Raw genomic sequence first — 15,323 nt, forward strand, 5'->3', positions numbered from 1 at the left:
CATACTTGTTCATAAATGCTGCACAAGAAGGAGTGGAGCAGGATGATGCACATTTGGAGATCACTTGCTTTTGAAGACTTGGGGCTTTCGTTGTTATTAAACCAGCTGGAGCTAACTATCGTGTTCTGGGGTGGAGTAGAAATACAAAAATAATTTGTAGATGTGTTTAGTTACAGCAGACATTCTCTTTTTTTGTTGTTTTTGTTAATAAACTATTCAAAATACCATTTTCTTACTCTTGTTCGTATTATATGTTTACTTTGCCGTTATGTCTTCTGACCGATTCCTGCCTTTTGGCTCTTAGAAGAATATAACCAGTGATAGTGTTACTTATGATTTAGTGCTTGATCTCTTGGGGATTTGCTTGACATCAAATCATGGCTGGAATTGAAGCTTGTTGCAGATATGGTGGGACTGCAAGCAAATACCGAATCTGCTCGGAGGCTGAGTAAACTCCCTGGGGTGTGCAGAACTACTGGAGATGATGTGAGAAATTGCTGTATGTAACAAACTACAGTGTGAGAAGCTGACAGAAGCTGTAGATAGCACCCTATGGGATTTTATGAGTAGTAAGGGGGGAATTGTGTGAGAAATGCCCAAACAGTGCCATTGTGTGGAGAGAGCACTGGGGCCACTTTGGAAAGTGCAGTGTTACAAGACCAACAGTGCAAAGATAATAATTTCAGAAATAGCAAAGTTTGGTATAGCTGTAGCAAAGCTGGGACCATCAAGGCAAGAAGTAATTGGAGTGGTTTGTTAAATTGGGACAGAGAAAAGGAAGTAGAAGTGTAGTGGAAAAAGAGGATCAAATAATGGGAAAAAAGGTAAAATTTTGTGACCGGGTGCTGTCAGGGAGTCCCTGTTGGGCAGCTTGTGCTTGATCATCACAGCTGGAGTCTGACAATAAGTTAAACCTGTTTCAATTGCTTATTTCATCTTTTTCCCATTGAATCCTTGTATTTGCAGTGACAACATACTCATGATGAAGTATATTTGTTGTGCCAGCCTGTGACTTACTGTTCAATTTATCTCTTAATCTGTGTTTACAGTCTACACAAGAGCTACTTTCATTGTTTCTTTGAGACTTTTGTTTCACAATGAACTCTAGTAGTGTCATAATTTTTTAAAGTTACTGACCCTCTGGTCATCCTGTATTCTTCCAGTGTCTCTCAACTCCTTGAGATGAAGAATAAGTGAGAAATTTATTGTGATACCACCATGTTTCTTGGGGTTATGTGTATGAGCACACTTTCATGCTTCCTTCATCCATGCATAGTATGCAGAAGTACTGTGAACCTTTTAATATTTTTGAAAGCATATGCTGCTGCTCCTTACATTTTGTGTAGACTCTAATGTATCACAACTGCTTTACCTGACTTGGTATACTGTATACCCTTCATGTGTATCTCAAAAAATAGTGGAAGAATAATACATTTGTATAGTAAGTTGCCGAGTGAGACAATGTAAGGCATGTACACTAAAAATTAATGCTGAGAAATACTCCATAAAGTTACCTTATCACATTCAGTACCTATCATCAGAGGTATCCCTATGGATAGCAATTATCCAGTATATTGTTGTCATTAGGATTGCCCTATATTTCTGATTTCATTGGATTTTCTAAGAAGACCTGATCATTGTTGTAAACACCCTTTTGCTAATTTGAATATATCTGTGTATATTAATTGATGGATTCCCTGGTTCTCACAAAACATTTCTCTTTTAATAGATGAATTGCGGAAGTTGAGTTGGTCTGGCATTCCCAAACAGGTTCGTCCTATTGCATGGAAGCTTCTTTCAGTAAGTTGTATTTCTTTCTAACTCTTCCTTTGCATTTAGTATAATAACTTTTTCAAGCATTGCAAATAATTTTGCTTGAGTTGTAATCCATTAATGATAGTTGAACACGTTGTGTCCTGTTGCTGAATTGGGAGTTATGTTCTTTTGCTCAGTTTCAAGCTTAATCTATCAAATTGAAAGGAGAGGGATGAGAAGTAGCAGTAAATCATGTCAGCTATATATCTTTATTTTTCAGGCTGACTTTCTATGAAAGAAAGGCTTGTGTGATAACAGAGGCCTCTTTCAGCCAGTTCTGATGGAATGGTGGAGAGTTCAAAGACAAGAACGTTCTTACAGTTTTCTTGAGAATAGACACACAGTGGAGGAAATGAAGCCTATCAGTGTCCTATGAAAGGCTTCATTCAGAGTTCACAATAAAGTAACTGCAAGAAAGGATTAACAGTGTACTAAGGAGAAGCTCTGATAGGATCTATAGGTTTTTTGGCTGATTTTTCTATAGTGGTTTAGGATGAACAATTCAGACCTGTGAGTCAGTTTAGAGAGACAACTTAATTAAAAAGCTAATCACTTTTTTGTAATGTGAGTCTTTGACTGGCTGAGCTCTCTAAACTTTGCCCAATTGCCAGAGGATTTTGCAATGGCAGTAGCTTGAGAGTAGGTTGACTGAAATACTGTGGAGCAGCACACAGAGGTGTTTCGGTTGGACATTGGAGAGAAGCTTGTGGGAACCTTTGATTAACAGGGTTTGGTGTTACAGAACAGGATTTTTTTAGTTTAAGTGTCTGCTCTATAATTAAAATGGTTCTCCTGCAAAAATACAGTATTTTCCTCATAGAAGTATTTTTCATGTCTACCTTTTAAGCCATAGTACTTGTGATGGCAAACAGTTGTGCATTTTAGCTGTTGTTTGTCTGCCTGTGATTGGGGGAAGGCTTATGAAGATGTTTGTATTAAAAAGAAGCAGAACTCTTGTGCTGTCTGCTCTCCAGAGGTTATGAAAGACACTTTCTCAGCAAATCTTCATGCATTTAAGAACTGCTTAAAATTCTGAATTATACACACACCAGTTTAACACTATTGAATTTTTCAGAGAGTAGACTTAAACTGCTTTGCTTTTTATAGAATAATTCCGTAGGGAATGCAAAGTATTTACTTCAGATTGACACTGATTTCCAGTGACTGAAAGAGTCTCTCTTGCTGATGAGTTCTTCTAAATTTGCAGCTTAGTTCCTTCTAGTGCTAAATGCAGATGCAGCTTAATGGTGGATATTCAAATATCCTGCTGTAATTGAAATTAAACATGGAGCTTACAGTGTATTTTAGTTCTGTTTCCAAAGTTGTCTGAGATTTTGGTAATGGAAAGAGTAATTTTTTTTTTCTCTTGAAGTTTGGGATGCCTGTTTTAAAATACTCAAAAAAAATATGGCTAACTTGACTTTGAAACATAGTAAGCTAAAACATAAGAATAGTTTAAGATCTGAATCAGAAGACTGACAGTGAGGTTTAGAGAGTAAGAATTATGCAGATTTAAAAAATATAACTTTTACATGAAGTAAACTAGCTTTTCTTGCTCTCTAGTAAGAATATGGGCTTTCCATGAGCCTCAATTTAATTCCATAAGTTGATTTTATTTTAGTATTTCTCAAATTTCTGGTCTAGAGGAGTTCTTAAGTGTGGAGTTTGTTGTTCTGTTGCTTTAACCACTCCAGGATCTGTTTCAGTTCAATTCTTAACTTGTTCTGTCTTGTCATACCTCTGCAAAAAAACTATCTTCAGGTTACTTTTTTTGTACTTAAAGAAATAAGTGGATTTTTTCTTTTTTAATAAGAGACCTGCAAGACTTTAGTTGTTGGTTTGTTTGTTTCTACCTCCAAATGGCAATACTTTCAAAATTCTCAACTTTTCTAAGAAAATCTTGCCATGATTTCTTATCTGTTGATTGGTCCTCATGTGATATATTTTGGAAACCCAAAGATGAGTCATTTAGTAATCATTACTTTTCTATACTGTAAGGCAGCATCTTTTTTCGTCTTCTTTCCCAAGGGGGGAAGAAAAAGTGCTTTCAGTTTTTGTGGTCATAAGCTCCACCAAGCTTTTTTCTAATGGTAATCTAACACTGACCTATTATTAATGTATGTCCCAGGTAAGAGGGAGTGGTGTGATAATCCCTGGAAGTACTTAAGGCCAGGTTGGATGGAACTATGAGCAACCTTGTCTAGTGAAAGTGTCCCTGCTTATGGCAGGTGGGGTTAAAACTAGGTGATCTTTAAGGTCTCTTCCAACCCAAGCCTTACTATGATTCTACACAGCGTACTGGGAGTTCCTGGGGAAATAAGTGTTTTTAAAAATGAAAAGTGACATTTTGACTAAAGATCAATTGTAATGTTAAAAAAAAAGGACAGAAAACGGAAGAAACCAAAGTATAGTTTAGAGCTAAGTTAAAGCTGGATATGTTTGTGTTGGGATTATTCAAAAGTCTTATTTAAAAAGCCCAAACTTAGACTTTTTCAGGGAATTGAGTACAATTGGCAGTATCTAAGGTGATTATCTTGTTTGTAAAATCAGCATGGAAATTGAAATTTTAAAAATGATTTCAAAAATTGATCAGTTGAGATATTTATTACATAGACAACAGGTTAATAATGTTAACATGTTTGATGAATACATTTTTTAAAGGAAAGCATATGAAAATCACTATAATACTCAGAATCTGTTGATGTTATGCATATCTACTAGTAACAGTATATATAAAAATTACATGATTTATTTTTAAATAAAAATGTTAGGTACACTGTATCTAAACAGCAAGCAGAACTATCCAGGCTCATTTCTTTTTTGAATAATAAAACTAAAGATATGTTTGCAAAAGCCTTTGGAGGAAATTAATGAATAAATGGATTAAACTCTCCACCAGTTTATTCAATGATGATATGTTGCAAGCCTTTCCAACTCTTAAAAATAAAACCTTATTTGTAAACTGAACAGCAAACACCACATGTTGAATTGAAAAGTTAGTTCAGTCTTTGAAACAGAATAATGCAAAAAGACATGGTGAGAGAGTATCAGGGCCCTTCAAATGATCACATCTGGTCTCACAAGTGAGTTCTAATGCAACCAACTAAGATGATCCTACAGGGAAAAAACCACACAACTGTTGAGAATAAACAGGCATCAGAATTCAATATCTAACTTAATACAAAAGATTGGAACAGGATATTAAGTGTCAGAGAGAGTCTTGAGGCAAAAGCAAAGCTGGTATGGTTTAAAGTACCTGGAACCAGACACAAGCCAGTATATCTTAAAAGACACGGCTTTGTGAAAGCAATTACCTCTTAAGTTATCTGGAATGTAATATGGTTTGCACTTATTCTGTTGTCATTATAAGCTAAGAAATTAAAGTACACAGGAATAACATTTTCAATGCCTTTAATATAAAATCATAGAATTTTTTAGGTTGGAAAGGACCTTTAAGGTCATTGAATTCAACCATTAACCCAGCACTGCCAAGTCCAACATTAAACCATGTCCCTAAGGGCCACATCTGCATGTCTTTTAAATGCATCTAGGGATGGTGACTCAGCCACTTCCTGGGGCAGCCTTTTCCAGTGCGGGACCTGCCCTTCCTAAATCCATGCTGGCTGGGACTGATCCCCTGTTTGTCCTGTACATGCTGTGTGATGACAGTCAAGATGATCTGCTCTTTTATTAGTTACCTGTGATAGCTGTGGCTCATTGTACGAGTGCAAATATTGCTGCACTTCTAGGATAGGATTTTTTTGATGTTATGAAGGTTATTTTTGCTAATGAAACTTAAATCTGACGTGTTTGATTTCTGTATTTTACTAATTATCATTAGTATAGTGAAAGCTATTATTGTGGAAGGGGAACTTATGGATTGTTGGCAAGCAATATTTTAATTTTACTTGAATAATGAATAATTAGATTTTTCTTATAGTATCTTGGATGTCCAGATCTCTTTCAAAGCCATTCATCTTTAAAATTAATCTTATACAAAGCATTTATTTAGGATGGCCGTGTAGGTTAAATATGAACTGGCTTTCTTTTTTGCAGTGTTGTGGGATGTCAGTGTTGATCATTTGAAAGCAAGCTGCTTACAAGAAAACTTCAACTATTTGTGAATATTCAGGAAACTTTTTGGTAGCCATTTACATGAATAATGATGTTTCTAATAAGTGTACTTTATATATAAGCTGAACATTCAGTAACATTTACATTTTGTAAAATGCTGAAATAGTATCCTAAGCTTGTTTTTAAAATCAAAAGTAGACTGAGATACTACAAATGATGATCTAACTGGACTAAAGAAGAAAATAAGAATGAATTTTTAAATTTTTTTGGGGGGAGAAGAGTGCGATTTTCAAATATATATATGAATGACTTTAATGGAGAACCATTCAGATCTATTCTACACGTAATGAAACAATGTGTGATCTTGCAGATCTGTTAACATGACTTCCTTTGTGTGTCCATATCATGTGCAAATTAAGATAATATTTATAAATTGCTTTTGGGAAACAACTAAGGAAAGGTGCATCAAGTGGTCTCACAACTAAGAGCCCAGTAACTGGTACTGTTGATTCTTTTTCCGTGATGAAACATTTAGTAACCTGCTGAGATGAAATGAAAGCTTGATATTTTTTTTTTTTCTCAGTGGAAACAGTGAGATAATGTAGCTAGAATGTTTTTAAAACTTGAATTAATACTTCATTGTATTACAAGTTTAACCATGTTTTAAACATATTTGCTAATGTATAAAATCCCTACTTGAAGGCAACTGAGCTAATATGCATTTTGTTAAAAAATTTAATAAAATTGCTCTAATACTGGACACATAGAAATTAAAGAACTCATATGGCATTATATTTATCTGAACTTATTTATTTGAGCTTTTCTCAGTTAAAGTCAACATAATTTTAGTATTCTTGATGAGAAATTGCTTTTTCTAAAAAATAAATATATATATATATGTATATATATATATATAAGCAGTGATTTTGACAGGTATTTGTATTTGAACTTTTGTACCAGTTGGACTGATAAGAAAAATGGTTTATTGAAGCATTATTCAGATCAGTGTAGGACTACATGGCACTACGTCAGCTAATTATGTCACATGTGATCAAATGCCAGCAGTACTTTTTGTGTGCAAGGCAAAGAGTAATATCCTCCTCATGTCACTGTTTTTTTTTCAGGGCTATCTTCCTGCAAATGTGGACCGAAGAGAAAGCACTTTACAAAGAAAGCGCAAAGAGTATTTTGCGTTTGTTGAACAATACTATGATTCCAGAAATGATGAAAATCACCAAGATACCTACAGACAGGTAAAACACCTATTGAAGTGACTTTTACCTGCAGAACACCTCCTAAAGAATCTGAAGAGATTGTTTTTGAAGTTTGCTACTGCTTTTCTCTGTTTCTTTAATCTTGCTGGATAGACAACTCTCTAATAATTTTCCTAAATCTCCGAAGCAAGAATATGAAGCAGTTTAGTCTGAATTCAAAATCATGGTTTTCTCTTAATGTCAGCTTTAGTGATGCCATGTTTTTTTGTTTAAGGTTAGTAGTGTTTTCTAATCTGTAATCTCCCACTCAGACCTTCCTTCAAATGAGTGAAGATGGACAGGGAAAGTACAACAGTGACTGTTTCTTACTGGCTCCATACTTTTGATTAAGAAGTTGAAACTGTGTATGATGTGCAATAAACACAGGGGTGTCATACAGTTATGCCCACCCAGATAAGCAGATAACTTATCTTCAAGTTTGGTATTGAAGTGAATAATTTGTAACAATAAGTATAGACCAAACACTACTACTTTAACTTTCCTGAAGAAGAGGCTGAGATCTTTCTTTCAGGTTCAAGCTGATCTTTAGTAGCAAGAAGTAGCATCACTAACAAAAGGTACTTGTGTATGGAGCCCCAAATCATCGCTTTAGGATTCTGTTCCTTTGCAAAGGTTGGAATAAAAATTTAGAAATCCTGGTATTTTTGTGCTCTCTTCTTGATTGTCCAATATATTAAAATAGGTGTTAAACCCTGTTTTTACCTTTGAATGGTTGGACTTGATGATCTTAGAGGTCTTTTCCAACCTAGAAGATTCTATAATTCTATGACAGTGACAGTTGAACATGATGTTACAGAAGCAGTCTTATGAACTTACTTGTAATTACCCTGAGATAAGGAGTATTACTAATATGACCCTAATTTGCAAATAATTAAAATGTGATGTAAGGATCCTAAAATGAATACAAATATATGCGTTTTTTTCTTTTGCCTCTTTGCTAGATTAACAATGACTTAAAGCTTTGGATGTGTGTTTAAAAATACAGTAAAAATTCCAAAAGTAATGATACAAGAGGATTTTAACTAATACTGTAAAATAATAGAATTACTTTAAGTATTGTGTTGTTTAGAAAGTGTGCTGTTGGTTCCTTTTACAGTATTCCTCTTTGTCTAATTAGATCCATATAGATATCCCACGCATGAGTCCTGAAGTTTTAAGGCTTCAGCCCAAAGTAACAGAGGTAAGAATGATATCTAAAGACTTCTTTTTTTGTTAGAGAAAACATTTTATTAATGAATCTGATATCAGAGTTTGATTAATAATTAATTTGACAGTACTTGCTATTTTGACTTTAGAAGTACCTTAACCAATAAATGAGGATATATAAGTATTGGCTAAGAATAGCAGTGTAAATATGAGTAGTAAAAACAAAGACATCTCATTAATTTCCTGTATCAAATCTGTCAGTTTTTTCTTTGGTCTTGTTCCTTTGAAGTTTTTTTTTCCCCTTCTTTTCCTTTTTATATATTTTGTTAATACTGTGTTTTTGAACTAATGCAGACCATAGTCCCATGGTTCCATGCATTTGTCAAAATCTTTCAAGACCTGGAAATTCTCATCATAGAGTGTTCCACTTGGGAAATTCTCTTTTTTGAGTTTGTAGCATGAGTGCATTACCTGATTTTACTTCCTTGTAAGTTTTGTATGTTGAATACACTATTTAAATTGTTTTACTACTGTTGTAATTATATTATTAATGTAAATATATAATAATATGATTAAATATATGATTAATGGTAAATATGTTAGTCAAATTGGCCTATATTGTAAGGTAATTGAATCTCATGAGGTCTTTTCATTTTAAAGTATATGGGTCATAAATGGTATAGATGATGTGGATCACCATCTTTCAGTAATTTTTTTCCAATTCTACAATTTATTCTCCTTTCTAATGGTTCTAGTTAGACCTTCAAATGTACCTCCATGTAGCTTCTGTTTATACCATTATAGAGCCCAATAAAACATCTCCTGATATGTCATTATGAGAAGTTAAATGCAGAACTAGCTTTCATTCATTTTTCCATTGTTGCAATTAGTTGTATAATGGAAATGCTCTTCCACATGTGCTGGAGAAATCAGTTTGAAGAAACAGCCTACTGCAGTGTTTTGAGAGAAAATAGTATAAATAGAGTGTTTTACCTGAGCTTTTCTAGGGGTGAATCAAGGAATAATGTAAGTAAAATCAAGGGATGAGAAGGAAACAATACTAGTAAGATAAACTTAAAGAAATAAATAAGAGCAATGTCAGTGTTTAGCTAGAAATGAACCAATAAGTGAAATTGAAAGTGAATATTATTTCATTATAAGATAGGCACTGGAAGAAGAACGCTCCGGGTAAACATCTTCATAGAATGTACCTAATATCTTTTCTTTTAAGCAAAATATTTGGATGAGAAGTACCTTAATAAAAATGATACCAAGATATCAAATCCTTGTTGAGAATAGTTTGAGATGAAGTGTTATTTAGTAAAATGATGAGATTGTCAGATAGAAAACTGTAGGATCTTGGGCTAGTTTTGTCTTTTGCTTTTTTGATTATGCATGAGGCAAGATATATGACTGCTCTTTAGAGATGGTTAATTTGTTTCTTTAGACTATATGTGAACTTGACAACAGTTTTTAGGAACACAAGTTTGTATTTAAAATGGATATCTACTTTTTCCATACTACAGTTAGAAGTGTTATAGTAAGCTTGTATTGATAATTAAAGAAGATCTCATTAAGGTTTTTTAACACTTGAAATGTGTATTTTTATTAAATATTTAGTGTATTGTGGAAACATCCTATAATAATAGATTGAAAAGAATTATTTACAGAATAGCTAGAATCCCTTTTTGATTTAATGACTAACTTAGAACTTATAAGTTTATTTGGGAACTCAGAGAATATATTACTGTGTAAAAGATAGTGCATTATTTTTTGCAAACAGTCACAGTTGAAGATTTTTTTTTTATAGCTGAATTATACTTAATCTGAAAATAGACTGGTTTAATGAAAATGCTGACAGAACTAGTAGACACTAGAAAAATAGCCTAGTAGAATGAAACACTACTCATTTTGCTTGGGAATAACTAAAAAAGAAAATACTGTGACTGAGTAACTTCTTGCTAAGTAAAATCCAATATGTTAATAGAACTACAATACCAAATACCATACTATTCAGTAAAGTTTGAGTATGGAATGCAGTTTCAGTCAGCTTTGTAGGATCATTAAACATGTGAAATTATTAAGGTTGTTTTTTGCTTTTAATTGTCTTTTGGTAGGTAGCAATGCTCAGGTAGCATATTCATTTAGTATTATTTACTGAGATCTCATTTGCAGTTTTAGGGTTTTTTTTAATCTAAAATTAGATTTTTTTTCATTTCTAGTTATTTGTTGAACTTGTCCAAAGAAATATTTTTCTAATACTTCATTGGATCTGTGTATCTTAAACAATGCCTTAAAATAAACATTTTAAATCCACACTTTCTAGAAATTGTGGTTGTACTTGCAAGTGGCATTGAGTTCTCTTCCAATGCTAATAGAGTATGTATACAACTCCTTAAATTAGTTTGTTGAATACAGCTCAATATCCCTGCTTGCTGATTGTACTTACCTTTCTCAGTTTGAAGGTTTAGTAAATTGAACCACGTAACAGGCGTAATTGATCCCCATAAAGTAGATTAAGGTGTTGTACACTGGAGTGCTGCTGCTTTCATGTTTAAAATGAATGTTTAAAGAAACCACATCAAAATCACTCTCCCCTCAATCCCTGTCCATACCCTATCCCATCCATCTTCCCTGCTCCAACACCTTTTTTCTTCCCTAGCAAGTAGTAAGAAAATGGATGTAAAAATGATAGAAGGCTTGGAGGAGTGAGATGTGACAGTTGATTAATAAAAAAGAAAGTGTAAACCAAAGGTCTATTTTACTAATATTCTTTTAGCTGGGAGTGAGTGATCTTGAGGTACAGAAAAATATGAAAAAGGTGGATGGCAGTAGAATAAGGGGAAATCTAGGAAGTGTTTGAGTTATAAAGAAGTGAGAGAGATCTGAATTAATTTTTACAGATCTGTTAGTATCCTGAATGTTACAGAGCTGCAGGTTCTTCATTTTAGAGCTCCACTGATCTGACTAAATGTGTGGGCTACTGTGAGGATGGGCTTGCATATGTCTTTGCTCTGTCTTTGGTCCAAACCAAGCCCAACTTGCTTGATGCCATTGTACAGAAGATGCTCAAAGGGTCATAGCATCCATCTTTTCCATTATTTCTTTCCCTTGCTTTCTGAGTTTCTGGGGACCTCCCATTGCACTGCTGAATCCCTTAGCCTCACAGGGGATCCCACCCTATTCCCAGGGGCTCATCCAGATAGGGGCCTTGTGTTGTTCCCAGAACTGACTCCCTTCTAGGGAGAGGGGAGGTAGTGCTGGTCTCAGGTGGGCAACAGTAATTTCTCCTTTTTTAAGATGAGATGGCAAGGGCTATGAGGAAGAGAAGGATGTCAGAGTATGGGTCAAAGACAGGTTTCAAAGGGTTACACTGTGTGCAAGACTCTTGTTTTGGACGTTATGATGGGTTTTGTGTGTGTTTTTGGTGCTGCAAAGATTTAGAGTAATGATACCACCACTGGGAAGAATATCATGTAGAATGAGATGAAGAGACTGTGGTTGACAAAATTGGACAAAAGCACTAGTCAAAACTTTAGAAACAAAGCATATGTCTTCTGACTTAAATTTTGTTGTTCTTGGTGGTATTAGAGTCTCTGTTCCCAAAGAACTTTTAATTGGAGTTAAAAAGGCTGTTTAATTTCTTATCAGAACTTGGAATTTGGTTTCTGTAATAAAATACTGCACATCTCATCTGTCGAAATAATTAGTTATTTTATGTTCCTTGTAAAATCAGTTTAAAGTGTTTATTTTTTTATGTTATGTGGATCCTGAGTGAGGGAAAGGTAATGCTGGAGCAAGGATTTAAAGGACTGGAAATAACTAAATAGTGGCTCTCAAAGAGGAGGACAGAGGAGTTGGAGATAGTCTTCTGTATAGTGCAGTCAAGGTATTTTAAAGACTAGTGACTGTAAGTTTAGTTTTAATAAATTTGGCTAGCTAATGTGAAGTAGTATAATTTCTTATAACTTCCTGCTCTGTCTTTCACTGAATTTTGTTGAAATGGAAAGTACATGGTTGCATATTTCCCATCTATGCTTGCATAATATAAATAATAATTTCAAGAAAAGAACACAATTTAAATTAGTTTATAAGTTTGTCTTCCCCTCCTCTTTTTCCCCCCCCTCCCCTACTTAGAAAACAAAAAGCAAATTTTCAAAAACTTTTGGATTAAGGCTTTGGGGGTTTCAGAGTTCCTCTGAGATGGCAAAACCCTCAAGAAATTCAAAACCTTCATTTAAAGCTGATGGCTTCTTCTCTTTATGTATGTGAATATAATTCTTGCTGTAATTATGAGTAAACATTAAATTCAAAAGAGAATAATATATTGGTAATGGCATTTCATGAGATGTAGTGGTTCATGGAAGAAAAATAATTCCAGTTTCTGTTGCTGATTTGGAAATCAAGAAGGGAACCTTTTGGGAAAGTGACCTTTTTAATGAATCCTATTTGAGCACAGTGATGAGTGCTGTATAGAAACTTAAATCAGTCTGCTGTTCAGGTTTTCAGTGCTCATTTTTTCAGTTCAGAACAGTAAATGAAACCTTATGAAAATGGGTAGGAAATTGAAAACACTATTTCAGTGTGTATTTGTTGAATTTCTGATTAGGTGTATTTAGGGATATTAAAACTGATGTGCTGTCAGTGATGCTTCCTGCTCAATGTTATTACTTCCCCCCTGCCCCAGCAAACCCAAACAGGTGCCCACTTCCCTGATTTTCCATACCTGAATTTTAAAAATGTTTTAAAATCCATAGGCCTCTCAATTTGCAATGTAAACTGCATATAATGTCAGATTTTGAGGAAACAAAAGGTTGGTGGTACAAATTTGTGGGTTGTTTGATTTTAGAAACACCTTCATGAAAAAACACAATTTTTGTAATTTTTACAATGTGTATTTTGATAGTTCTTAGTGAATTACTATAGGGGTTGGTTTTGTGTGTGTGTTTTTGTGGTTTTTTTTTTTTTTTTTACTGTGCATATATTGTAACCCCATCACACGCATTTTTTTTTAGCCTAGTGCATAACACTGTTCTACATTCAGCAATTGCTATTTAAATAGGTTTCTTTAGTAAACTCTATCTGCTGTTTGTTTTTTGAGAAAGTTATTTGTATTTGCAGTATGTTAAACATGTCCTTTTTCTGAAGTGAAACACAGACTGATAACTGATAATACTGAGAACTGCTCTCACTGAAACCAGAAATGCCAACTGCTAGAAGCAGGCAGGGTGGCAGTGAGCTATCTAACCTAGTTTGATTTGCAGTTTTCCAATAAAAATAAAAATAGGACATAAACAACTGCAATTTCATAAGGGTGTAATTATGTAAAATGTAAAAGCAAGTTGTAAATGGCAGAGTGTAAAATCTTTATACAGTTATTGATAGACAGTGAAGCCCCAGAGGCTATTGCTTGATGGGCAGAGGCTGGTATTTTTTTAGATTAGTATGCAGTGCATGTTAAAAAACATGAGGTGACAGGACTAGCACCAAGAATTTGTAGCTAAAGGAATAAGCATCTTGGCTAATGGGAACAAGAGGCTTCCATGGAGAATTTGCTAATGAGTATCTCCCTTTCTGACTAATCTCTGAAATCACGCTGAGCAAAAACTGAATCTTAATTGTAGTTGTAATGGATCAGACGTGAGCTGTGTTACGGCTTGTTTTTCAGTGCTCACCAAAACTTTTTGTACTTATTGTTGTTGACTGTCTCCCATGTTCCGTGAATTTTCAGCCAGGGAAGCAAAACTTGACAGTTGATTCTGAAAGGAAAATCTGTGGGGAAAGGGTAGATGTTGATATTTGGGACTTGTTTTCAAAGCAAAAGGTTCAAATATGTTTCAGTGTCAGGTAACTTGTGTGGAAGCCTGTAATGGGACCTTCATGCACCTTTCCTTACTTAAAAATAACTGCAAGAGGACTTATAAACTGAATAATAAGATAAATAAGCTTCCTCTCCCTAATGTGTTGTTTTGGGGCAGGTCTTTACAGGCTTTCTTGAAGCCTGAGCATTCATCGATTTCTGAGATTACAGCAAACTACACAATCCTTGAGGTCCTTTGAAAGTGTCTCCTTTTTTATTAGTATTGAGACCTGATCAGAAAAGTGATGTTGTTTGTGCTCTCAAGAATGAACAAACATTCTTTTGTTTCAGAAAATTATATATACTTGATTGAGTACCTGTAGTTAGGACAAGGCACGTAGCAGCTTTCACTCTGCTGCTTATTTGCAGCCTTTCAAAACCACGTAGCATGTTCAGAAGCAAATAATTGAGAGGAAATACAGCATGTCACAGACCTAAATTGAGTCAGAGAAAAGTTCTATGATTTTCCTGCTCTCTCCTCTCCTCATGTTGAGATATGTTGTGGCCTTGTGAGCTTTTGCAGATCCTAAGCAAGCTGTGGTTTACCAAGTTGAGAAAGTGAGGTTCTGTGATATGACAGGCTGTTGCCTTATTGCTACATTTTCTGATTGTTTCGGATTTTTTATTAACCAGTATATATACACTTCTGAAGTGTAAAATCCAACACTGCAGTATTAGAGAAGCTTAACTGTTATGGAATCTCTTTTTATGGGCGTGTTATTAAAAAATCTAAATTATGTCAAGTACTTCTTTCTGTTAGGAATAAATAGAATAGTGCATTAATAGAATACTTCTTTCAAAGAGGTAAAAAATCAAGGGAAGATCATGTAATATTTCTTTTTCTTGAGGAAAGATGAATTTTATATTATTGGAAAAGCTCCAGTGAATGAGGGCTACTTCATATTAAGTACTGTAACTGAATTATATACTAGGTTGGTTTTAAATGTACTAATACCCTAAAAATGCTCTCTTTTGAAGAACTGAGAAGCTTACATGGCGCTGGGGGTTAATTATGAACAGCAGTGTTCATTTATGCTTTTGTATGCATGTTTTTATACTAACAGCTCTATGACATTAAATTTGTCTCATTTGCAATGATGTCTTCAACACTGTCATGGGGGCAGTGACAGGGCAGGTACCGATCTCTTCACTCT

General features: G+C 34.4%; 1 protein-coding gene across 1 annotated transcript in view; it reads left to right on the top strand.

Annotated features, from left to right (window-relative positions):
• TBC1D22A (TBC1 domain family member 22A) overlaps positions 1–15,323 on the top strand; it is a 166,168-nt gene that overhangs the window by 24,465 nt on the left and 126,380 nt on the right. The window contains exons 5-7 of the mRNA XM_050324196.1: positions 1,730–1,800; positions 7,014–7,142; positions 8,281–8,343. Of these exons, the coding sequence (XP_050180153.1) occupies positions 1,730–1,800; positions 7,014–7,142; positions 8,281–8,343 (263 nt within the window). The remainder of the gene's footprint in view (positions 1–1,729; positions 1,801–7,013; positions 7,143–8,280; positions 8,344–15,323) is intronic.

This window comes from Myiozetetes cayanensis, unplaced genomic scaffold (assembly GCF_022539395.1).
Source record: "Myiozetetes cayanensis isolate MyiCay16 unplaced genomic scaffold, myiCay2020 scf3, whole genome shotgun sequence".
Lineage (NCBI taxonomy): Eukaryota > Metazoa > Chordata > Aves > Passeriformes > Tyrannidae > Myiozetetes > Myiozetetes cayanensis.